This window comes from Vombatus ursinus, unplaced genomic scaffold (assembly GCF_900497805.2).
Source record: "Vombatus ursinus unplaced genomic scaffold, bare-nosed wombat genome assembly UNPS02014830.1, whole genome shotgun sequence".
Lineage (NCBI taxonomy): Eukaryota > Metazoa > Chordata > Mammalia > Diprotodontia > Vombatidae > Vombatus > Vombatus ursinus.
The window spans coordinates 17,880,503-17,905,862 of record NW_020954608.1 but is presented as its reverse complement, the minus strand read 5'-3'; the positions used below and the strand labels follow the sequence as shown (position 1 = coordinate 17,905,862).

The following is a 25,360-nucleotide window of genomic DNA, read 5'->3' as shown; positions in this document are numbered from 1 at the left end:
TGTGTGTGTGTGTGTATGTACATATATATATATATATATATATATATATATATATATATATATATGACCGAGATTGATATTTTCTTGGTTTTAGCCAAAATGTTGACTTAAACGGAAATAAAATAGATTTTATTTTTGTCAAATCAACAAATATTTATTAAATGTCTACCATGTGCACTCGGTATGGTGACTGTAAAGATAAATACGAATAAGGCCCTGTTTTAAAGTCCTCTACTAAGGGTAGGATGGCAGTGGGTAGGAGAATACAACATAGGCACAAATGAGCAAATGTAAAATAGCAAAAAGTAATTTGTAGGAGAAATGGCCAACAACTAGAGGAATCAAGAAAAATACAGTCAAGAATTGCAGAGAAAAAAAAAGTTAATAATTTGACTAGTCAAAGAAATAAAGTAAGTACTCTAAGCATCTTTGTGACACACACTTAAAGGCTTAAATTGAGAGGATGGCAGGTCTCAGAGTCGAGGACCTCAGGTGAAGACCTACTACCACATACTGGCTTAATGATCCTGGTTATATCCCAAACTCTCAATGTCTTTAGGCATCAGCATACAAGAAATTGGTAGAGTTCATACTTCTCCTAGAATGGACTATAAAGAAGTATTAACTCTTTGTCAGCCGAACTGTAGGGTTAAAAAAAAATCAAACTACCCAAATATTACAAGAAGTTGGTAAAAACAATCCCAGAATTAAAGAGGATTTGAAATACAGATTTAAATCCATTTCTAATTTTTTTTTACATTCATCTAACAAAAGTTTTGTGCCTGGAAATAGTAATGATAGTACAAGGCCATAGTAAGACATTTAAAAGTAAGCCAAAAAAGAAATGTCACTTTTAAAAACACTAATATTTGTACATTAGAAAACCTTGGAAACAGAATTTTCTAATCTGTTTAAAATCTATGAAATCAATAATTTAATGGTTTTTGATGTCATATTAAAAATATAAAAATGAAAATGATTTGTAAGAATCAATATATCAGGGATGATAAAATACCTGGGGTTAAAAAAAAAAACTCCCTTAATGAAATTGGTGAATGGGATTGAAAAATAAGTATCATTATTTAGAAAATTTGTTTGATGATGTACCTCTTTCATTTTGACATATTTGTCACTGTGAGGTATCTTTTTCATTATCATTAAAACTAAATATCAAAACAAACTGAACAACCAGACTTCCTAATACTTATGTTTTTAAACATTTCTATTTTTGCGTATATTTTATAAAATACATAATTAGAACATTTACATAACACAGAAATAATATTACACATAGATATATTTATATATGCATTATATGTTTATGTTCGCATGTATATATGTACACACATATATAAAATATGGTCATAGCAGTAAAGAGAGTACTTATTAAATACACATAACACCCCCCCTCTAACCCCTCCCCACACACAGGTGACCCTATTTGCCCTGTATGACCCTGGAAAAATCACTTAACACTGTTTGCTTCAATTTCCTCATCGGTAAAATGAGCTGGAGAAGGAAATGGCAAACCACTCCAGTATCTTTGGGGCATGAAAGAAATGACTGAACAACAAAATTAAAAAGAGAACTGTCATCAAAATCAATTAACAATAGACACTGATAAGTATTTTGTTCAACTTAAATATACTCAGGCTTTCCAGTAGGGACATTCAAAATATACTTTCATTTTTATTCTTCTGTGATCCACATAATATTTATGGACAACATATTATCCACATAATATTTATGGACAACATATTATTCTTTGGCAAGAATAATAATCTAACATTACCAGTTCAAAAATAAGACTTAAAATAATTTAAGAATTCCTAAATAACCTAAAATTATCTTTAAGCCATTAAATTACCCTAAATATATGTTATAAAATCCTATCTCATCTGTAATATATATTTTGGGTACAATTCAACATGAGAAACAGGTTTATATAGCAGGTTAGTACTTGCCTGGTAAAGACATGACACAACTTTGGGAACCCAGCCTAGGAATGAAAATGATGACTCAAACATGAATTTCCAAGACTTAGACAAGTCAAAATTTAAAGCAAATGTTATATAGCAGATCTGCTTTATGTTCTAATAACCGAACTACTAGTTATTAATTTCTTAAAATTAGCGAGCAACTAATATTTCAGTACTGGTAGCCAATATCTTGCACTATCCTTATCATTGTGAGAAATGTAGCTGGGGGTATTTATCCTTGTTTGGTGTTAAGGAAGCAAACATAAAAGGTCACAAAGGCACTTAGTGGCACACAATGAGTAAAGATCTAGGTGTCTCCTGACCATGAACTATAAACTGACAGTATTAAGTGAAAGTGGTATTCTACACGAATTTGCATAAATGATCTCTTCCTTGCTTTAAGCTGTGATTACATAGATATTGTTATTCTCTCTATCTGCAAAAAACACAATCCACCCAAGCCTTCACATTCAGTGCCATTCATATCTGTTTTCTCATTCCCAACAATTTTATTTACTCTCAAAGTTAGAGAACAATGAATTTTAGGAGGCTAGGAAATACTCTGGAGCTTCATAACAAATTTAACACTTTTGGGTCTTTGCCATGGGACTCCATAATGGAAATTACTTTGTAGTGATTACTGAACAAAGAAAATCTAGTAATAGCCCATTATCTATCTGGAGGCCAGACATCTACAACCCCAACCCTCCAGAACAAGTCTTTGAGCAGCAAATAAATGAAAAAGGCCTCTGAACCTTCAATCAATTCATTATTTTATCCAAGTGTACACTCCTCCAATGGTGTTGATTTCAACCCAACCATGCATTTCTAATCTGTTTAAGACTTGTCTCTTGTTGTAAATCCTCCTGAGGGAGTGTGCCCAAAGTGCTAGGTACTTTCTTCCTCTAGAGCTCTACCCCCAAAACTCATGGCAATGCATAAAACCCAGACCTAGCAGTCACAAATCCCTAGCTGTAAAAGACAGCCCTGAGGCTCCTGCTGGAAGCTTACTAATGCTTTACATTTCATAACAAGCTTTATTAGCAAAGTGGAAAGCTGGAAGTGGGTAAGTCTAGCTGCTATTAAAATCAGACACAATGAGAAGTGACTTTAAACAGACTGACAGGAAGGAAGATAAGAGCAAAACAAAATAAAAAAGCATAGGAACGACTGTATTGCAAAATATAAAGAACACATGATCTTAATGATAACTGAGTCATCCAGAAAAGATTAAATTAAACTTAGTGTAAAAAGCCAATTTCATAAAGGTGATATAAAATGTGCTTGATAAAAAGTTGCAAAAAAATGATTCAAGACAAAACAAAAAAAAGATGCTTGTTGGAGAAAACTTTAAGTTATTAGATTAGTTATGTGCAACATCTCATTTTCTAAAGATGTTGGGAAAAAATGAACAGTGAATGAATACACATTATCTATTTTTTGATACTCAAGTAAACCAAACTATTGAAAGGTTCCCAGGTAGATGGACCTGTCACCTACAATATTCTGTATTACTACAATTAATGTTAGAACACAGGGCTTTTCTAAAATTATTTGGTGACTGTTAGGTTTTCTCCTGGCTGACACCACAAGTAAAATTCTATGTTATTATTAATGGAACTCTAGTACTGGATTTTCTAGAACAGAGTTCCAAAATCTCTACATGCATATATTAGTCTCCTCTAGAGGGATGTCTTTATATCAAAAAACTTTCAATTAAGCTAAAAGAAGGTGGGGATAAGTGAAGAAAAGGTGTTCTAAAAACTATACATGAAGTACAAATGCTGATACATAATTTTCATGTAACCTCAGAATTGTTGAGATTTTTTTGTTGTTGTAAACTAGGTTAAAAGTCTGCAAGATATGATAAAAACTATAAATAATACGGAAAGTTTAATTGGACATTTCTTACAGTAAATAATAAAGTATCCAGATAATATTTTATAGTGCCCTAATAGTTGAAAAGTTTGAAGACTTTCAACTGGACTTTAAGCCTGGAGTTCTACTTCTGTTTTATATGTATGTATGTGTATGTATGTGTATGTATGTGTACATACACATACATACATATATATGAAATCTTTGACATGTTCTCACTTTCTCTCCCCCCCCCCACCTACGTCATTTGCATATGTCTTCTTTTCTCTATTCATAGAGCTACCACCCTATTTCCCTGTCTCCATTACATTACCTCTTGCGGACTATTCTAATAACCCTTCTAATTAAGACTTCTTGTTTCATGTTTTAACTAACTCCAAATAGCTGCCAAAGAGACTTTCCTAAAATGTGGGTCTGGCTATCTCACTCCTTCTCCAACTCAATATATTAAGTATCCTATTACCTCTAGCATCAAATGATCCCCTTTCACCTCTAGGATCAAATATAAACTCCTCTATTCTGTATTCAAATATCTTGCCAACATGGCCCCTTCTTAACATTCCCAGCCTTAAACATACTATGTTGTGCATCCATACTGACTTTCTTTTTGTTCTTTCTACATAATAAGTCATTTCCTATCTCCATGCTCCATGCACTGGCTGCCCTCATATTTGGAGTGTTCTTTCTCATATCATTCGATTCTTAGAACTCCTTGCTTCTTCAAGAGTAAGCTAAAGCACCAACTCCTCCAACAGGCTCTTCTGGTTCCCACAGCTTCTAGTCCCTTTCTCTCTAAGGCTATTATCATTGTATTCTGTATTTGTCTCATATATACCTATCTACCCATATGGTATCTTTCTTATTAGAATATAAGCTCCTTGATGGTAGGAGCTGTTTTTGCTTTTTCATCATAACTCTAGAACTTAGCAAAGCATCTGACATAGAGTAAGCCAGCTAATTAGCTAACATTCCAGTAATGTTTTTGGGTCCATGCCATGAACTCAGACTCTTCAAATGATAAAAGAAATAGAATGACGTGAATAGTAGTAATGCAGAAGAGAATCAAATATGACAAAGATTTAAATTGAAAAAATTGAGGAAGTCGAAAGAGGAAAATTAAAGCAAGAAGGTTTTAGCACAGGAGAACCAGGGAACAGTCAGAAACAAAAAGATAAGAAAAATATACCATTAAGTTTTGTAAATAAAGCAGGGCCCTTGTATATAAAATAAGGTATTTTGGGGTTTCGCAAATCCAGTAACTTTTTTTTTATCTTCTGTAAAGATCTATGTCTACTGATAAAAATTAAAAATACAGTAAACTTTAATGTGGCACTTTATTTAACCTCTGGGACTCAGTCCCCTCATCCATAAAAAGAACATTTCACATCAAAGAACAATGTAAACGGTGTAATACTGTGCCAGATTGAGAAATCACAAGGATAGAGGTAATTGACAGATCTATAGACTCAAAGAAAGGAGAAATACTCCAGAGAAATTTTCATATTTTCAATTATTTCACATTATTTCAAATAATTTCATAATCTATATATTTTGTGAATATCTGAATTCTCATTAAAAATTTAACCTTTCAGTACATAACCATTAGTAGCATTGGTTTTCCAACTAAAAGGGCCTGATTGTAGTCCATGACCTTTATAGAAAAAAACTAATCATATTTAAATCTCTCTAAAAATATTTAATGTAGGTAGGCAGAAATTGCATACAATTTTTTTTCTGGCTAAAATTTAAGTATCACTTCCAGAATGTTTACTATCTTATTTTTTATTTCATTGGAAACTCACCTTTTCCATTTCTGAGAAAACAATTTATCATTTCTCAGCATTTGGGTCTTCAAATATTTGTACTTTTAAGCCTTGTGTTGCTTAAGTAATGGATTTTAGATTTAAAACTTATACATTATGCATATGTTAGGCACTCACTTAAAATGAAGATCCTTGAAAGTAAAATGTGTTTCAACTATTCCTGTCGTTTTCACTCTAGTTCTGAGAACATCCTGCTGTGTTGGGATATAATTCGGATGTGCTATTCTGTCCAAGTCATTCAGGTAGCTGGGGAAAAAATAAAGTGGGTTAATCATACTGATAAAGATGGGCAAGAAAAAAGAAAAGAGTAAAACATTTTCTAAGTACTTGTTCTGTGGTGTTAGACAAGGAGAGATCAAATGTAGGCCTAAATATTTATGAAAACTCTTACTGAAATAAAAGGAATTCAAACTTTTTTTTTTAAGATAAAGTAAAAAAAAAATACTTGGTAAGTTGGAAGCAAAAGCAAAATCCAGAACACTATGTAAGTCAAATAAAAGTAACCTAAGTTTAATTTTATCTCTAGTTTTTAAATGTGTTCAGTGGTAGAGCATCTAATAATGCAGTATCCCCCTACCAGAAAAGCTTTGACTATTGACAGATGGGGCAATGGACTATATGTCTGCTGCCCAAGAACCAGTCCAAGTGTAGAGTGGCTCACCACAATATCCTTTATTTAATTCACTCATGAATCACTTCCTGACATAACAACTCTCAAAAAGGTACAAACGGACTGTATTCTGTAATAGGGGAATATGTGCCTACATAGATGAAATGATGAATCCTTGAATTTCTATGCAACAAACCTAACTTTACTGGCTTTTTTTTAATGAATCTACCCACGGTTTTGTGGCTATATATCTATACAATCTATAGCACAGCCTCATGGTGTAAGCTGAGTTGGGGGAACTTTTGGCCAAAGGTTGTAACCATTTTTTCCATGAAACTTCTCCCAGATTTTGACCACCACAGCCAGGTCCTGGTTTTTTTTTCCTATTTTATATCTTTCCAGTCAATCAGCTTTCTACCACTTATAACAAAACGGTTCACTCAAGTCAACTAGCTCTTGCTCTATCTGCGTTGGGATTCATCTGACTAGCAATGTGGTTTCCAGGGCCATGTTGTAGTATAAGAGAAGCAAATTGTTTGTTTTGTGTGTGTTAGGATATAGGCTAGGATAACATAATACTTCTTCAAGAAATGTGACTATTAGCTAGGAAATACCTAGCAGAAGCTAGCAGATACCTAGGTAAGCAGCTGTCATCATTTTTACATCACTTTTGCTCACGCCATTTCACCCACAAAATGATCTTCTTCCTTTTCTATTCTTTAAAATCTGCTTGAATCCCATATCTTCATAACTTTTTTCAGTCAACCCAATTTAAAGTGATCTCCTCCATTCTTAAGTCATCCATCAATTATTTTTTCTTACCTTAGTATAGAGGAAAGAACAGTGGATATGGAGTCAGAGTTTATGTGACTTCCACCAAGTCACCACCTCTCCATGGTCTGTTTCCTCATTCACTTAGAAAAACAGGGGACTGAATCATACGCTCCCTACAATCATTTCCATTTCCAGATCACTATGACTGCTAAATATGGTCATACATCTCAATGTTGACAATGAATGTGCTACCTTATCATATCCCTATATTCAACAGGAAGCCTTTTAAATCTTTTGTTTTAACTTTGCACATATTTATATCATCTTGCCATAAGGTCCTTAAAAAGAACATCTTACAATCTGTTTCCACCACAGCATCTAGCACAGTGACTTATGCCTAACACACAGTAGGCATTTAATATATGTGATTGAATTATACTAGATGAGAGTAATTTTCAGAATATTCTCTGCATTTTATATTTTAATTCCACAAATATTTATTAAATGCCCCTTATGTACAAAGCACCATAAATGATAGAGACAAAAACAAACAAAAAAAGCAATACAGTACATTCTACTGAGAGGATGTAACAGGTAAAGGGATAAGCAAAAACATGACTTTATGGAGGGAGAGAACACTAACAAAAAGATACTTTAAATAACAAGCAAAAGAGCTTATATTTGATCCTACAGGTAGTAAGAGAACCACTAGAATTTAGTGGTAAATAGAACTAAGTGACAAGGTTAGATCTGTGCTAAAGGAACAAATCATTTTGATGGATATGTAGAAGATGGAATGGATTGGAAAGAGACTCGAGTAGAGGAGAAGAGACTAACTAGGAGACACTGAAACAGACCCGGGAAGAGGTGCTGAGGGGTCTGAACTAGGGTGGCAAACAAGTGAGTGGAAAGGGGATAGATAAAAGAGATGTGATGGTAGAATCAACAAGACTAAGCAACTGACTTACAGAGGGAAAAGTCCAGGATCATTCAGAGAGTACAAACTTTAGTGACAAGGATGAAACTGAATTGTGGAAGTAAGGAAGTGGCTTGGGGTGAGGAGGAAATAATAAGTTCTGTTTGAGATGATTATAGAATATCCTAGAGAGACTCCAAAGATAGGCTCAGTAGACTAGGACTAGATGTACAGTGCTGAGAGTCATCTGCTTAAAGATCAATGAAACGACGGACTTGCTGAGTGTAGAGAGACAAAAGATAAGGGCTCAGAAAAAATGCTTTGGGGAGGGGGAAAAACCTAGTTAGAAGACAAGACATGGAATCATGAACTAACAAAAGGAAATGAACAAGAGTCTGACAGGTAGGGGGCAAATTAGGAAAGAAAATTATCACAAAGAGCAGAGCATGCAGGACAGCAGTATAGTCAACAGCATCAAATGCTACAGGGAGTTCAAGTAAGATGACTGAGAAAAAGCCAACTAATTTAACTGATACTAACTAGGAGGAGACAGCTAGGTGGTACAGTGGATAGAGTGCTGGGCCTGGAGTCAGGACAACCTGAATCCAAATCTGACCTCAGACACTTATTAGTTGTATGACCGTGGGCAAGTCATGTAACCTCTTTTACTTCAATTTCCTCATCTGTAAAATGAGCTGGAAAAGGAAATGGTAAACCATTCTAGTATCTCTGCCAAATATATCTATATATATCTATATCTATATCTGTATCTATATCTATATATCTATATCTATATAGATACAGATATAGATATAGATACAGATATAGATATAGATATATATATAGAGAGAGAGAGAGAGAGAGAGAGAGAGAGAGACATGGATAGTATGCTCTGTGGGGTCACGAAGAGTCAGACATTACTGAATAACAGAACAGCAATAACTAGGAATCTAACAAAGCAGAAGCAGTTGAGTAATAGAGTCAGAAAATAAACTGCAAGAGGCTAAGAGGGGAAGAGAAATGTGAAGAAATTTAGGCAATGAATGTGGACTGCTTTTTTCAAGAGTCTGTCTATAAAAGGCAGAAAAGAGATATAACGCAATAACTTTAGGAAAGTCCCTCCCCCCAACAAAAAGAAAAGAAAGCCCTAGATGAGAGTGGCCTTACCCCAAAGAGTAAAATTGATTAGGATTGATGGTATTGGGTAGTTCTAAGCTAGCTGTTAATGAGAATACTAAGGTGAAGCTATAGAGGAACTTTCAGACAAGGCCTAAGAAAAAGTGATGGTGGGCGCTGAGAATAGCTTATCTCATTACTTTATTATTTGCATGGTAAAATCAGCATAGATTTATTCTATGTGTCTGATGGTTAGATCCTTCCATATTCCTAATTTGATCTCAAATTCCATTTCTACTTCCTTGCATATAGCACATTACATAGAGTCAACTGTGGAGGTGGCATTATTGGTGATGAGAACAGATTGCTATAGAAATACTGGTGAATTTGTTACTGGTCACATTATTTTATTTACTTCAAGTTTAATCTACAAATGCTTTCAGATTGTCTGGGTCTCACACTGAACATCTGCAGACTTATTTTTTGTTCTGTTTTTCACTGTTTTATAAAGTAAAGCTACTCATAATTTCCCTCTGTCCTCCTCAAAGCTGTGCAAGTTGACTTGTACTTGAAAAGTGGTGCTGACCTTGCCTGCCTTGATCTCCTTTGTCTAAGAGATAAGTGCTTGTTGGCTGAAGAGTTATATAGTTTCTTTTGAACTTCTCTATGTGGTGACCTTTACTAAACTTTTGGGATGATGATAATCAGAATCAATATTTTAGTTTCATCAATTTCACATTTTTAAAAGTCAAGCACTTGTTTAACTAGATCAAGCTACAGTAGTTTTTTTTTAATTGCATGAAATCTTATTTCTTGTCTTTATGCTTTCTTCTTTATTTTTTTTAGCAAGGAATAAAAAATAGACAACTTAAATAATGAATCAATATCCATTAAAAAAAGAAACAAAACAAATATAAAGATCCCTACTATGTTGTGCCAATCCTCTGATACATGTGAGAATGTGGATAAGAATTGAATGAGATATTAAGGTATACCTGACCAGGTATGCCTGTACCATAGTAAGGTCTGATCTATACAAGTAGAGGGAAGGTTAACATGGAAAATGTACACAGCAATGATATATAGATGTGTATGTGACATACACACATATATGTATATATATGTATATGAAAATATATATGTGTATATATGTAAATTATTTCTAGCAGGAAGAGAATAGTCTTATATTCCCTGTTTTTATTTTTCATGAATTGTTTAGTTACCAAGGATACAGTGTGCTTGAAAGCCTCCTTATCAAAATGGGAACTCCACTCGAATATCAGTTATTTACTTACATGTAGACCTCAACTGATTTTTTTCTCCTGTAGTCCAGTAGAATTCAATAAAAATTCCCTCCTTTTAGCCTCAAATCTAATGGTATGATATTATAAACAAGAGAGTTTTAATTTATAAAACAAAATGATTTCTATTTTATTAAAAAAAAACTAAGAATTTGAGATTATTCCTTACCAGTTGACAAAAATTAATGGATGACAGCATAGTATTAATAAAGTAAACAACATAGTTGGGTTCTAGTTCTGTATTTAAAAGAAAGTGATACTAACAATTAAATACTGAATAATTATCACCTTTAAAACATTAAAGTGAAATAGCCTGTTACTTATTCTGACTCCAGGAATTTCAATGTAAGACTTACTTGTCCAAGAAATTACTAAGATATCTTTATCCTATGATAGTTCTCCACAAATAGGAAAATTTCTTTCCTTGGGTCCAAAGCCCTGTGTGAGTTCTGCGGAGACTCAATATTATACACTTTACCCTGAAATTTGCCAGGTGTCCGGCTGACTAGTCAGTGTCATCAATGGGTATACTGGTATACACTCTTAATGACAGAGTGATAACCCTTCAGCAAGATGCCCAGGCATCTGTCTTCTTCCCTGTCAGTTAGCTTCAGCCCCGCCCCACCCCACCCTCCTGTTGGAAAAACATTTGAAATGCTAAGTAATGACTTTTCTTCAGGTCAAAATGATCTTTAACTGGTAGTTACTTCCAACATTTAAGGTATTACACAGTTAATGACCTGTAAATACTACAGCTCACCATTCTAGCATAACTGGAGTTACAATACCTTCTTGATTTCAACTATTTCCAATGTTTGGAGGCTTGCCTAACACTTATTTTAAAAGTTCAGAACCCACACTGCTTTTGGATTAAATAAAAAAGAATTCTATAAAACCAACTGGCCTTAGTTAATTTTTTAATTTCCTTCTCTTAGCTCCCTAATTACAAGTGCTAATATACCGTTGGAAAACAGAAACTGATTTAATCCTCACAACTGTCATATCCTCAAATTTGAAAATTCAGTTTCAAATTAGGTCAATGGAATTTGTATGCTTATGTACTTTAATGGATAGATGAAAAATGATTCATAAACCTTCAACATATCCACATTAAATGTCTGACAAAAATAAAGTGGTCTTTGACTGCTCATCCTTTAGAAGTCCACTTACATGGACCAACTTCATTTAATTCATATCAATTAGGGTACTATTATGTGCCTTTACTGTGCCCAATGGTGGTTGAAGATATAAAATGGTTGATCTCTAAGAACTCAGAAAATAGGGGGAGAAAAAAGAACCAGTACAAATGAATATATGATGCTAGCAAAACATATGCTCACACAATAAGTGCTAAAGAAAGCCCAGATACAATATGGGAATATGAGGCTGATTAGTCAAGAAAGGAAGCTAGAGGAGGTGAGAATAGAACTGATCCTCGATACATACGTAAGTATAATTGGATATACAAAAGGGATGGGGAGAGCATTCTAGACAAAGGGAATTGCACTGTTTTAAGAGGAGTGTTATCAGCCCTTGTAAGCCCAGATATAAAGGCACAAAAACAGTAAGTCAGCTGATGGCTACGTAGTGTTGGAACTAAGTCTGAATTCTGTCCTTCTAAGCTGAATGATGTGTTGACTACCACACAATGAAATATGTGAACAATAAAAGAAGTGTTTTTGGAGGATTAATCTGGTAATGCAAGCAAAGAAGGAGAGAGATCAATTAAGAGATGGTAGAAATTGTCAACTTTATAAATTAGAGTTGTCCCATATAGTTCTTACCTATTAATATTGATACATAGCACAATGTCTTCTATACAGAAGGTTCTCAATAAATTTTTAACTCAATGGGGGCATGAGTAGTAGAGAATCCTTCAAATATTTTTTGGCAAGAATAAGTAAATAAATTCCCTACCTTAACAAAGAGTTGATAACTCAAGTAATTGGCCAGGATCATGAGCAAGCAGCGCAAAAAGAGTCAGACTATATTATCTTACTGTGGTGACAAGAAGATCAAAACATACAACCAGAAGAAGACAACAAAGCCAAAGCTCCTACATCCAAAACCTCCAAGAAAAATATGAATTGGTCCCAGGCCACAGAAGAGCTCAAAAAGGATGTTGAGAAGCAAGTAAGAGAAGGAGATGAAAAACTGACAGTGATGCTAAAGGAGACTCAAAAAATACAGAAGAAAATAACACCTTGAAAAATAGCCTAACCCAAATGGCAAAAGAGGTCCAAAAAGCCAATGAGGAGAAGAATGCCCTAAAAAGCAAAATTGGCCAAATGGAAAAGGAAGTCCAAAAACTTACTGAATAAAACACTTCCTTAAAAATTAGAATGGAGCAATTGGAAGCTACTGACTATTTGAGAAATCAAGGCAGTGTAAAACTAATCCAAAAGAATGAAAAAATAGAAAAGAATGTGAAATATCTCAATGGAAAAACAACTGACCTGGAAAATAGATCCAGGAGAGGGAACTTAAAAATTAATGAACTATCTGAAAGTCATGATCAAAAAAAGAGCCTAGACATCATCTTTCAAGAAATTATCAAGGAAAACTGCCCTGATATTTTAGAACCAGAGGGCAAAAGAGAAATACAAAGGATCCACCAATCATCTCCTGAAAGAGATCCCCAAAGGAAAACTGCTAGGAATGTTGTAGCCAAATTCCAGAGTTCCCAGGTCAAGGAGAAAATATTGCAGGCAGACAGAAAGAAACAATTCAAGTATTGCGGAAACACAATCAGGATAACACAAGATTTAGCACCTTCTACATTAAGGGACTGCAGGGCATGGAGTATGATATTCTGGAGGGCAAAGGAGATAGAATTAAACTTAGAATCACCTACCCAGCAAAACTGAATATAATCCTTCAGGGTAAAAAATGGTCATTCAATGAAATACAGGACTTTCAAGCATTCCTGAGGAAAAGACCAGAGCTGAATAGAAATTTGATTTTTAAATACAAGACTCAAGTGAAACATGGAAGAGGTAAACAGGAAAGAGAAATCATAAGAGACTTATTAAGGTTGAACTGCTTACATTCCTGCAGGAAAAGATATTTGTAACTCATGAGTCCTTTGTCAATATTAGGGTAGTGAGAGGGAAAAAATTATATGTATGTATAGATAGATAGGTAGATAGATAGAGTGCACAGGGTGAGTTGAAGATGAAGGGGGGATATCTGGAAAATAAAATTAAGGGTTGAGAGAGGATTATATTGGGATAAAGAGAAAGGGAGAAGTAGAATGGGGTAAATTATCTCACATGAAACAGACAAGAAAAGGTTTTTTACAGTAGAGGGGAAATAGGGGAAGGTGAGAGAGAATGAGTGGATCTTATTCTCCTAGGATTTGGCTTAAGGAGGGAATAACATACACAGTGGGGTATGGAAATCTATCCTACCCTACAGGAAGATAAGGAGAGAAGAGGACAAGAGAGCATTGGGTTGATAGAGGGGAGGGCAGATTGGGGGAGGGATAATCATAAGCAAACACTTCAGATGAGGGACAGGGTCAAAAGACAGAATAGAATAAATGGGGGGTAGGATAAAATGGAGGGAAATATACTTAGTTTTTCACAACATGACTACTATGGAAGTGTTTTGCCTGACTACACATCCATAACCTGTATCGAGATGCTTGCCTTTTCAATGAGGGTGGGTGGGGAGCTAGGAAGGGAGAAAATTTGTAACCCAAAGTTTTAAAAACACATGTTAAAAATAAAAAAAAATAAAAAAATTGACTTGTCCCATAGAAAAGGGACAATGTCACACCAACCAATCCTGAAAAAAAAATACTTCTTTAAAAATTAGAATGGAGCACATGGAAGCTAATGACTTTATGAGAAACCAAGAAATTGTAAAACAAAGCCAAAAGAATGAAAAAAAATAGAAGACAATGTGAAATATCTGATTGGAAAAACAACTGACATGGAAAATAGACCCAAGTGAGATAATTTAAAAATTATTGGATTACCTGAAAGCAATAATCAAAAAAAGAACCTAGACATCATCTGTCAAGAAATTATCAAAAAAAAAACAAAACAAAAACAAACTGCCCTGATGTTCTAGATCCAGAGGGTGAAATGTAAATAATCTACCAATCACCACCTAAAAGAGATCCCCAAAGGAAAACCCCCTAGGAATATTATAGCCAAATTCCAGAGTTCCCAGGTCAAAGAGAAAATATTGCAAACAGCCAGAAACAATTCAAATATTGTGGAAACACAGTCAGGATAACACAAGATTTAGCAGCTTCTCCTTTAAGGGATAAGAGGGCTTGGAATGTGATATTCCAGAGGTCAAAGGAGCTCGATTTTAAACCAAGAATCACCTACCCAGCAAAAGTGAGTATAATCCTTCTGGGGGAAAATTGACATTTGGTGAAATAGAGGACTTTCAAGCATTCTTGATGAAAATACCAGAGCTGAATAGAAAATTTGACTTTCAAATACAAGACTCAAGAGAAGCAAGAAAAGGTAAACAGGAAACAGAAATCATAAGGGACTTATTAAAGTTACACTGTTTACATTCCTACACAGAAAGATGGTATTTGTAACTCATGAGACGTTTGTCAGTACTAAGGTGGTTGGAGGGAAAAAATATATGTGTATATTTATATGTATATATGTATGTATATGTATATATATGTATGTATGTATATGTATGTATACATATGTATGTACATAGACAGATAAATAGATGGCATAGAGTTAGTTGAAGATGAAGGGGTGATATCTAAAAATAAAATTAAGGGGTGAGAGAGGATTATACTGGGAGAAGGAGAAAAGGAGGGATAGAATGGGTGAATTATCTCATGTGAAACAGATAAGAAAAAGCTTTTACAGTGGAGGGGAAGTAGAGGAAGGTGAGAAGAAACGAGTGAATCTTATTCTCATCAGATTTGGCTTAAGGAGGGAATAACATACACACTCAATTTGGTATGGAACTCTATCTAACCCTACAGGAAAATAGGAGGGAAGGGGATAAGAGGGGGGGATGAGACAGAACGGAGGGCAGGTTGGGGGAGGGATAATCAGAAGCAAATACTTTTGAGGAGGGACAAGGTCAAAGGAGAGAATAGAATAAATGGGGGGTGAGATAGGATGAAGGGAAACACAGTTAGTTTTTTACAACATGACTATTATGGAAGTGTTTTGCATTACTACACATCTATAACCTGTATCGAGTTGCTTGCCCTCCCAATGAGGGTGGGTGGGGAGGGAAGGAGGGAGAGAATTTGGAACTCAAAGTTTTAAAAACCAATGTTAACAATTGGTTGTTACATGCAACTAGGAAATAAGATATACAGGCAATGGAGTATAGAAATCTATCCTTCCCTACAGGAAAATAGAAGGGGAAGGAGATAAGAAAAGGGAGAGTGACAGAAGGGAAGGCAAATTGGGAGGAGTATTCAGAATGCATGCCTCTTGGGGTGGGGGAGAGGACAGATAGGAGAAAATTTGGAACTCAAATCTTGTAGAAGTGAATGTTGAAAACTAAAAATAAATATTTAAATAAAAAATAAGTAAATATAATTAATTCTTTTTTTCTTTTATTTTAGACAAATGCTAATATTTAAATACACAATAGGAAAAGAAAAAAGAAACATTGTAAACCTAAATTTAAATAAGAAAAAAAACAAAAAAGTCACGTGCACAGTAGAACATAGGAGAGGATTCAAATTATATAGCGATAACTTTTCATTTCAAGAAGGCCTATAAATTAAATACAGTGCATTATCTTGAAAGCTGTCCATCTTTTCTTTGCTTCCTTGTAGGTTTTCTTTTGTCCTCTTATTTTTACTTCTTACTTTTTTTTTTGTCATTTTTCCCCCTCCTTCCCCCCCACCCACCACCCCAAGGCTACAGTTAAGCATTGAATATATTTATATATAAGTATTGATATATGCATACACTTATACATATATACATATACATACACACACACACATATATATATACACACATATATTTTCCCTAAGAGATTCTACTCTTAATCTTTGTTTTTGTGTTTGTGCATATCTCTTTATTTTTCCTATCTCTCCTAACTCCTCTACTTTACTTCTACCTGCTACCTTACTTTACTTAACCCACCCCAGTAATCCCTCCCTTATTCTCCCATTCCCCTAAATCTAAACCCCCTTCTATATTCCCTTTTTAACCTATTACCACACCCTCCCCTATAAAGATCCCTCCTTTAACCCCCCCCCCATCCACTTAGAGTTTTATTTCCTTCTAAATTTACAAGACTTCTATACTCTCCTAAATGTACGTCCATTTTCTCCTCAAACTCATTTCGGATGAGAGCAGGTTACCAGAACTAACAGTCCCCCTCCCCCATCTAACTGCTCTGTATTGGTTCTTCCTTTTGCACCTCATTAGTAAAAGGTAATTACTCTTTTAACTGTACTTAAATGGTTTTACTTTTTGAGGTCATATCATACTCAGGTCTACGCAATCTTCCATATAAGTTACCTAATTACTAGTAACAATCTTAGAGATAGGTTTTACATTGTTGATACATAAAAGGTAAATATTCTATCCTTATTTAGTCCCTTGTAATTGGTCATTGGTATATACCTTATATTTCTCTTAGTTCTTATATGTTAAATCTTCTATTGAGTTCAGGGTTTGTTTGTTTGTTTGCTTTTTAAACAAAGACCTGAAAATCTGACGATTGATCAAATGTCCATTTTTTAATTCTATTTAGAATAGAATTATGCTTAGCTTTGTTGGGTATGATAGTTTTGGCCGGAAGCCCAGTTGTTGTGCTCTTCGATACACAGTGTTTCAAGACCTGTGATCTTTTAGTGTCACCATGGCCAGGTCCTGTGTGATTCTAATTGTGGTACCACCATAAGTAAATTGTTTTTTTCTTGTTGCTCATAATATTTTGTCCTTGATTTGGGGTTTTTGAAATTTGACTATAATATTCCTCTGAGTTTTCCTCACAGGATCTCTTTCAGGTAGTGATTGGTAGATTTTTTTTTTTTCTATTTCTACTTTCCTCTCTTGTTCTAATGCTTCAGGACAATTTTATTCAATTATTTCTTGTATTATTATATCAAGATTCTTTTTTTTTATCAGAACTTTCAGGTAGTCCAAATATTATGTTTTCTCTTTTGGATCTGTTCTCTAGATCTGTTGTTTTTCTTATGAGATGTTTCATATTCTCTTATTTTTTCATTCTTCATATATATATGTATATATATTTATTCATCTCTTATAACTTCTCTGGCTTCCCTTTGCCCAATTGATTTTCAAGGAGTCATTTTCTTCCTTAAGATTCTGGATCTCCTTTTCTAATTGGCTGACTTTGTTCTTATAATCTTCTTGTTTTTCTTGTATTATTCTATTATTCTTATTTTTCTTTTTAGTTTTTCCTCAGTCTCTCTCATTTGATTTTTAAAAGTTTTTTTTTATGTTTTTAATGAATTTTTTTTTGTCAGGTGACCATTTGACATTACTCTTTGGGATAGAAGAGGGTTTCTTTGCTTCAATATCATCCTCTGGAGATGAACCCCGGTCTTCTCTATTCCCATAATAGCTCTCTATGGTTGGATTCTTTCTCCTTTGCCTGTGCATTTTCTTTTTTGTAATAATTCAGTTTTTATAATCACCTCTAGTCCTAGGGTATGGGGGATGATACTTCTAATCCTCTTCAGTTCACCCGTCTGACCTTGAACTCAAACCAAGACCTTTAGCCTCCTGTAAGTGCCCACAGCAGAGGGGTCCCCAACCCACGGCTTCTTTACTCACTGGTTGTGTGTTGGTTTCTTCTTGCCCCCACTGCCTCTCAGCAGCACAGCTGGGACTGGTATTCCTAGTCAGAAGAGGTTCCCTCAATCTTCCCCAGTTCAGACACCCAACTCCCCTCACTGTCCCTGGGGTAAAAGTTCCTGTGGCTGGGGCAGATGCAGTGTCCCAAACCAGCTAACCACAGGGCTTGCCACTTGTTGTATAAGCAGTCTGCAACTTATTGTTGAAGTGGACCCTCGCCTGGAGGTATTTACTTTTCACAGGGAGGAAATCTTCTCCTGAATTTTTCTGCTATCTTCTCCAATTGTCCCAGGTGGACCTCTCTTCTGCCCCTCGTCTTATTTGTTTTCACTGTGCTATGTTAGTCCAGAGGTGTTATTTTATCTCTTTTGTGGAGGAAAATCTTGAGAGCTTGAAATTTTCTGATCTACTCCACCATCTTCCCAGAATCCTCTCCTAATTAATTCTTTATAGTTACTGGGTGATGTGGTATAATGGATAAAGGGCTGCTCTTGGAGGTGAGAAGCCTAGGTTCAAGTCTAGCTTTTTATACGTTGACTGTTTGATCCTGAGTAAATTATTTAAACCTCTCAGTGGCGCAAATAAATATCCAAGACTATAAGTTGGAGAGTTAGTTGCACCTGCATTGATGGGGGAAGATTTCTTCACTAGGAGCTCCTCACACCAATGAAATCACAGGAAAGGACAAAAAAAAAACTTTTAATAATAGGTAGGAACACAAGTGCACACATGCCTATATAAATGTATAGATAAACACATACATAGAATGTAAGCCTATTTGCATATAAATGAGAGAAAGGGATGCAATATTACATCCTTTAAAAATATATTAATGTTAAAATATCTAAAGGAATTCTGTTGTATGTATTTTTTGTTAAAAATGACAAATCTCTAATTTTATCTGTTTTGTAAATATTTGTATTTTGCTATAAGAAAACAGTTCACCCAGCAGCAAGAGATAAAAAGAGATTCCATTTAAAATTACTGTAGACATTATAAAATATTGGGGAGTATATCTGCCAAAACAAAACCAGGAATTATATGAACACAAATACAAAACACTTTTCACAAGTCAGATCTAAATAATTGGGAAAATATCAGTTGCTCAACGGGTAGGCCGAGCTAACATAATAAAAAAATGACAATTCTACCTAAATTAATTTACTTATTCAGCACCATACCAATTCAACTACCAAAAATTATTTTATAGAGCTAGAAAAAACAGTAATAAAATTCATCTGGAGGAACAAAAAGTCCAGAATATCAAGGGAACTAATGAAAAGAAATGCAACGGAAGGTGGTCTAGCTGTATCAGATTTTCAGTTGTATAATAAAGCAGCAATCATCAAAACTACTTGGTACTGGCTAAGAAACAGAGTAGTGGATCAGAGGAATAGGTTAGGTACATAAAACACAACAGTCAATGACTATACTAATCCACTATTTGATAAATCCAAAGACTCCAGCTTCTGGGATAAGAAATCACTAACAATAACTGCTGGGAACACTAGAAAAATGCATGGCAGAAACTGAACATAGACCAACATCTTACACCCTATACCAAGATAAAGTCAAAATGAGTATAGGATTTAGATATAAAGACTGATATTATAAGCAAACTAGAAGAGCAAGAAATAGGTTACCTTTCAGATCTATGGAGAAGGGAAGAATTTATGACCAAACAAGAGACAGAGAACATTATAAAATGGATAATTTTGATGACATTAAATTGAAAAGTTTTTGCACAAAGTCAATGCATCCAAGAGTAGGAGGGAAGCAGAAAACTGGGAAAGAATATTTATAGCCATTTATATTTATATTTATATTTATATATATAATATATACATTATATATATATAATATATATACACACATATATACATTATATATATAATATATATATACATTATATTTATAGCCTCTGATAAAGGCCTCATTTCTAAAACATATAGAGAATGGAGTTGAATTTATACGAATATGGTATTTCCCAATTAATAAGTAGTCAAAGGATATGAACAGGCAGTTTTCAGAGGAAGAAAACTAAAGCTCTCTATAGTCATATGAAAAATGTTCCAAATCACTATTGATTAGAGAAATGCAAATAAAAACAATTCTGAGGTATCACATCACACCTATCTATTATTTGGCTAACATGACAAAACAGGACAATGATAAATGTTGGAGAAGATGTGGGAAAATTGGAACACTAATGCACCGTTGGTGGAGTTGTGAACTGGTCCAACCATTTTGGAGGGTAATTTGGAACTATGCTCAAAGGGCTATAAAATTGTGCATAGCCTTTAACCAAGCAATACCACTTTTAGGTTTGTGTCCCAAAGAGATCATAAAAAAAAAAACGGGAAAAGGACTCACACGTACAAAAATATTCATAGCAGCTCTTTTTGTGGTGGCAAAGAATTGGAAATTGACGGGATGTCCATCAACTGGGGAATGGCTGAACAAGCTGTGGTATATGAATGTAATGGAATACTATTTTGCTATAAGAAACGATGAGCAGGGAGACTTACAAAAAGACAAAACACAAAACAAAACAAAACCTGGAAAGACTTACATGAACTGATGCAGAGTGAAATGAGCAGAACCAGGAGAACATTATACACAGTAACAGCCACATTGTGTGATGACTTTGACAGACTTGGCTCTTCAAGGCAATGCAAGAATCTAACACAACTGGGGGGGGTGGAGCCAAGATGACAGACAGAAAGCAGTGACTTGCTAGAGCTCTCCCCCAAACCCCTCCAAATACCTACAAAAAATGGCTCTAAACAAATTCTAAAGTAGCAGAACCCACAAAAAAACAGAGTAAAACAAATTTCCAGCCCAAGACAATCTGGAAGGCTAATTGGAAAGGTATATCGTGCCCGGCTGAGAGAGGAGCACAGTTCGGTGAGGGCGCGCAGGCTGCAGCAACCCTGGAGCAGGCCTCAGAGGACTGATTCGCCGGCAGCTGCAGCGGTTTCTAGACTTCTCAACCCACAAATGCCAAAGACAACTTAGAAGGTCAGTGGGAAAAGTCTGTTACTGTGGTGAAAGAAGAAGCTAGATCTCTGCCACCCCGAGGGCAGCGGCTGGCTTCTAAGCTTCCAGCCCACAGACTGAGGGTGAATCAAGTGGCTGATCAGAGGGGGATTGTAGGATCCCTTTGCCAGGGCCAAGGCAGGAATCTCTTGCTTTGCCCATGCTTGGATCTGGGTCACAGTTCTGAGGGGCAGTCCTGGGGCAAGGAGGAGCGCTGGCATGGTGGAGCTTGTTGTGGCGGTGGAGAGGAAACACCTCGCCCCTTATCATAGCACCTTGGAAGAACTGACACTTTTCAGGTCCCTAGAAGTATCTCTGAAAACAGCTGTACAAATCCCCGAAGCTTGGGACAGTACATTCTCCACACTGGAAACAGACTCTTACCTTAGCAAAGAGTTTAAAACTCAAGTAATTGGTTGGGATCAAGAGCAAGCAGCGCAAAAAGAGTCAGACTATATTATCTTACTTTGGTGACAAAGAAGATCAAAACATACAACCAGAAGAAGAAAACAAAGTCAAAGCTCCTACATCCAAAACTTCCAAGAAAAATATGAATCAGTCCCAGGCCTTGGAAGAGCTCAAAAGGGATTTTGAGAAGCAAGTAAGAGAAGTAGAGGAAAAACTGGGAAGAGAAATGAGAGTGATGCAAGAAAACCATGAAAAACAAGTCAACAGCTTGCTAAAGGAGACGCAAAAAAATACTGAAGAAAATAACACCTTAAAAAATAGCCTAACCCAAATGGCAAAAGAGGTCCAAAAAGCCAATGAAGAAAAGAATGTCCTAAAGAGCAAAATTGGCCAAATGGAAAAGGAAGTCTAAAAGATTACTGAAGAAAATACTTCCTTAAAAATTAGAATAGAGCAATTGGAAGCTAGTGACTTTATGAGAAATCAAGATGCTGTAAAACAAATCCAAAAGAATGAAAAATTAGAAAACAATGTGAAAGATCTCATTGGAAAAACAACTGACCTGGAAAATAGATACAGGAGAGAGAATTTAAAAATTATTGGACTATCTGAAAGCCATGATCAAAAAAAGAGCCTAGACATCATCTTTCAAGAAATTATCAAGGAAAACTGCCCTGATATTTTAGAACCAGAGGGCAAAAAAGAAATTGAAAGAATCCACCGATCACCCCCTGAAAGAGATCCCCAAAGGAAAACTCCTAGGAATATTGCAGCCTAATTCCAGAGTTCCCAGATCAAGGAGAAAATATTACAAGCAGCCAGAAAGAAACAATTCAAGTATTATGGAAACACAATCAGGATAACACAGGATTTAGCTGCTTCTACATTAAGGGACCACAGGGCATGGAATATAATATTCCCGAGGGCAAAGGAGACAGGATTACAACCAAGAATCACCTACCCAGAAAAACTGAGTATAATCCTTCAGGGGAAAAAATGGTCATTTAGTGATATAGAGGACTTTCAAGCATTCTTGATGGAAAGACCAGAGCTGAATAGAAAATTTAACTTTCAGATACAAGACTCAAGAGAAGCATGAAGAGGTAAACAGGAAAGAGAAATCATAAGAGACTTATTAAGGTTGAACTGTTTACATTCCTGCACGGAAAGATGATATTTGTAACTCATGAGACTTTTGTCAGTATTAGGGTAGTTGGAGGGAAAAAATTATATGTATGTATACATATATATATATATATATATATAGGTAGATAGAGAGAGAGAGAGAGAGAGAGAGAGATAGATAGATAGATAGATAGGCACAGGGTGAGTTGAAGATGAAGGGGTCATATCTGGAGAATAAAATTAAGGGGTGAGAGAGGATTATACTAGGAGGAGAAAGGGAAAGGTGAAACAGGGTAAATTATCTCACAAAAAAACAAAACAAAACAGAAAAGGCTCTTACAGTGGAGGGAAACCAGGGGAAGGTGAGAGGAAATGAGTGAATCTTATTCTCATAGGATTTGACTTAAGGAGGGAATAACATACACACTCAATTGGGTATGGAAATCTGTCTTACCCTACAACAAAATAGGAGGGGAAGGGGACAAGAGAGTAGGGGGATGATAGAGAAGAGGGTAGATTGGGAAAGGGGGTAATTAGAAGCAAATACTTCTGAGGAGGGACAGGGCCAAAAGAAAGAATAGAATAAATGGGGGGGGCGGGATAGAATTAAGGGAAATAGAGTTAGTTTTTCACAGCATGTCTACTATGGAAGTGTTTTGCATAACTGCACAAGTATGGCCTATATTGAGTTGCTTGCCTGTTCAATGGGGGTGGGTGGGGAGGGAGGAAGGGAGAAAATTTGGAACCTAATGTTTAAAAAAAAACACATTTAAAAAAAATGTTTTCACATGCAACTGGGAAGCAAGAAATACAGGAAATGGGGTACAGAAATCTATCCTGCCCTATAGGAAAAAAGAAGGGGAAGAGGGGGAGAGATAACAGGGAAAGCAGACTAGGGGAAGGGGTATTCAGAATGCATGCCATCTTGGGGTGGGGGGAGGGGAGAGATGGGGTGAAAATTTGGAACTCAAAATCTAAACTAAACTAAACTAAAAATAAAAAAATAAATAAAATAATAAAATAAATAAAATAAAAAATAAAATAAAATAAAAATAAAAAAAATAAAAAGAATCTAACACAACTCGAAAAGACTCATGATGGAAATTGGTATCCACACTCAGAGAAAGAACTTTGAGTCTGAATGCAGACAGAAGCATACTATTTGCTCTCCTTTTCCTTTGTTGTTTTGTTTTATTTCTTCATTCTTGTGGTTCCTGCCATTAGTTCTAATTGTTCATTAGACCATGTCTAATGGGAAAAGATCCTCGATATGAATGTATAAGTAGAGCCTATATTAGATGGCACACCATCTTGGGGGCAGGGGGGGAGTAAAGGGAGGGGAAGAAAATTTAAAACTCAAAATCTTATGGAAGTGAATGTTGAAAACTAAAAATAAATAAATTGATCATCAAGAAAAAAAGAGAAAACAGTTCAAAAACAATGAGTTTATAAAGTATAAAGAGGACTCCCTACAAATTTAATAAACTAGTGAGCTCCTCTAATACTTTTGGAATTATAAAAGTTTGATTTATGCATCACCTTTTGATTAACGGTTCCACTATAACAAAGTGGTATGTCTGCAATTCATGATATTAAAAGGGGACAAAGCAGTGAACCTGAAGATTCTCACCAAAAAGTGTTCAAAAGCCATGGAAAAGATCCAAAAGGGGAAATGAAAGTGACTATTACATAGTTACTGAAGTCATTTATCTGGTTAAATTCAAGTACCATTGAAGATTAATGGTTATACAATGGACCTTTCCAGATTTTGTCTTAATAAATTAAAAAAAGATAAAATTCAAGGTGCATGGAGCATTTCATTTTAAATCTCTTTCTCTGAAATATACTGTAAATATTTCTTTTGAGGGCCAGTGGGGGAAAAATGAAGATTATTGTCAGAGATTTAGTCAATCACTGGCTACTCACCATTAATAATACAATAATGACAGGAAGAAAATGAAAAAAGAACAATTGCCATGATTAACATTTACAAAGCATTCATTATAAGAAAGTTACTATAGGGTATGGATATATAAAGCTGCATAAGAAAAAATTCCTGCCTATAAGAATGCTGATAATGAAGACTGATAGGACACAAACATTAAAAAAAGTAATACTAATGAATATATCATAAATATTCAAAGAATATGATAGACAATAATTACTAAAGATGTTCAGAAAAGAAGATATCCTTTGGAATGGGGCAGTCAAGGAAGGCTTCACCATTCACATAACTCAAGAATCACATAATCTATCATGGGCTATTTCTTATTTAATTGTGTGTTTGTATGTGTGTTTCTACTTAAGCCCTTTCATTCTATTCACTAATTTCTCCATTATTTTACATTCAATATTTTATGTTACATTTGACTATTCTGTTATTTTATAATTTACCTAATGGTCATTTGAACTCTGAAAAGCCAACAAAAAAATGAAACCATCTTGGAAAGTTCAGCAAGCACAGTGTGTGTGTGTGTGTGTGTGTGTGTGTGTGTGTGTGTGTGTGTGTGTGTGTGTGTGTGTGTGTGTGTGTGTGTATTTTCTTTTTCTTTCTTTCATTCATTCATTCATTCATTCATTCATTCATTCATTCATTCATTCATT

At 35.0% G+C, this 25,360-nt stretch overlaps 1 protein-coding gene across 1 annotated transcript in view; it reads right to left on the bottom strand.

Annotated features, from left to right (window-relative positions):
- GNAI1 (G protein subunit alpha i1) overlaps positions 1 to 25,360 on the bottom strand; it is a 114,094-nt gene that overhangs the window by 12,192 nt on the left and 76,542 nt on the right. The window contains exon 5 of the mRNA XM_027838829.1: positions 5,798 to 5,926. Within this exon, the coding sequence (XP_027694630.1) occupies positions 5,798 to 5,926 (129 nt within the window). The remainder of the gene's footprint in view (positions 1 to 5,797; positions 5,927 to 25,360) is intronic.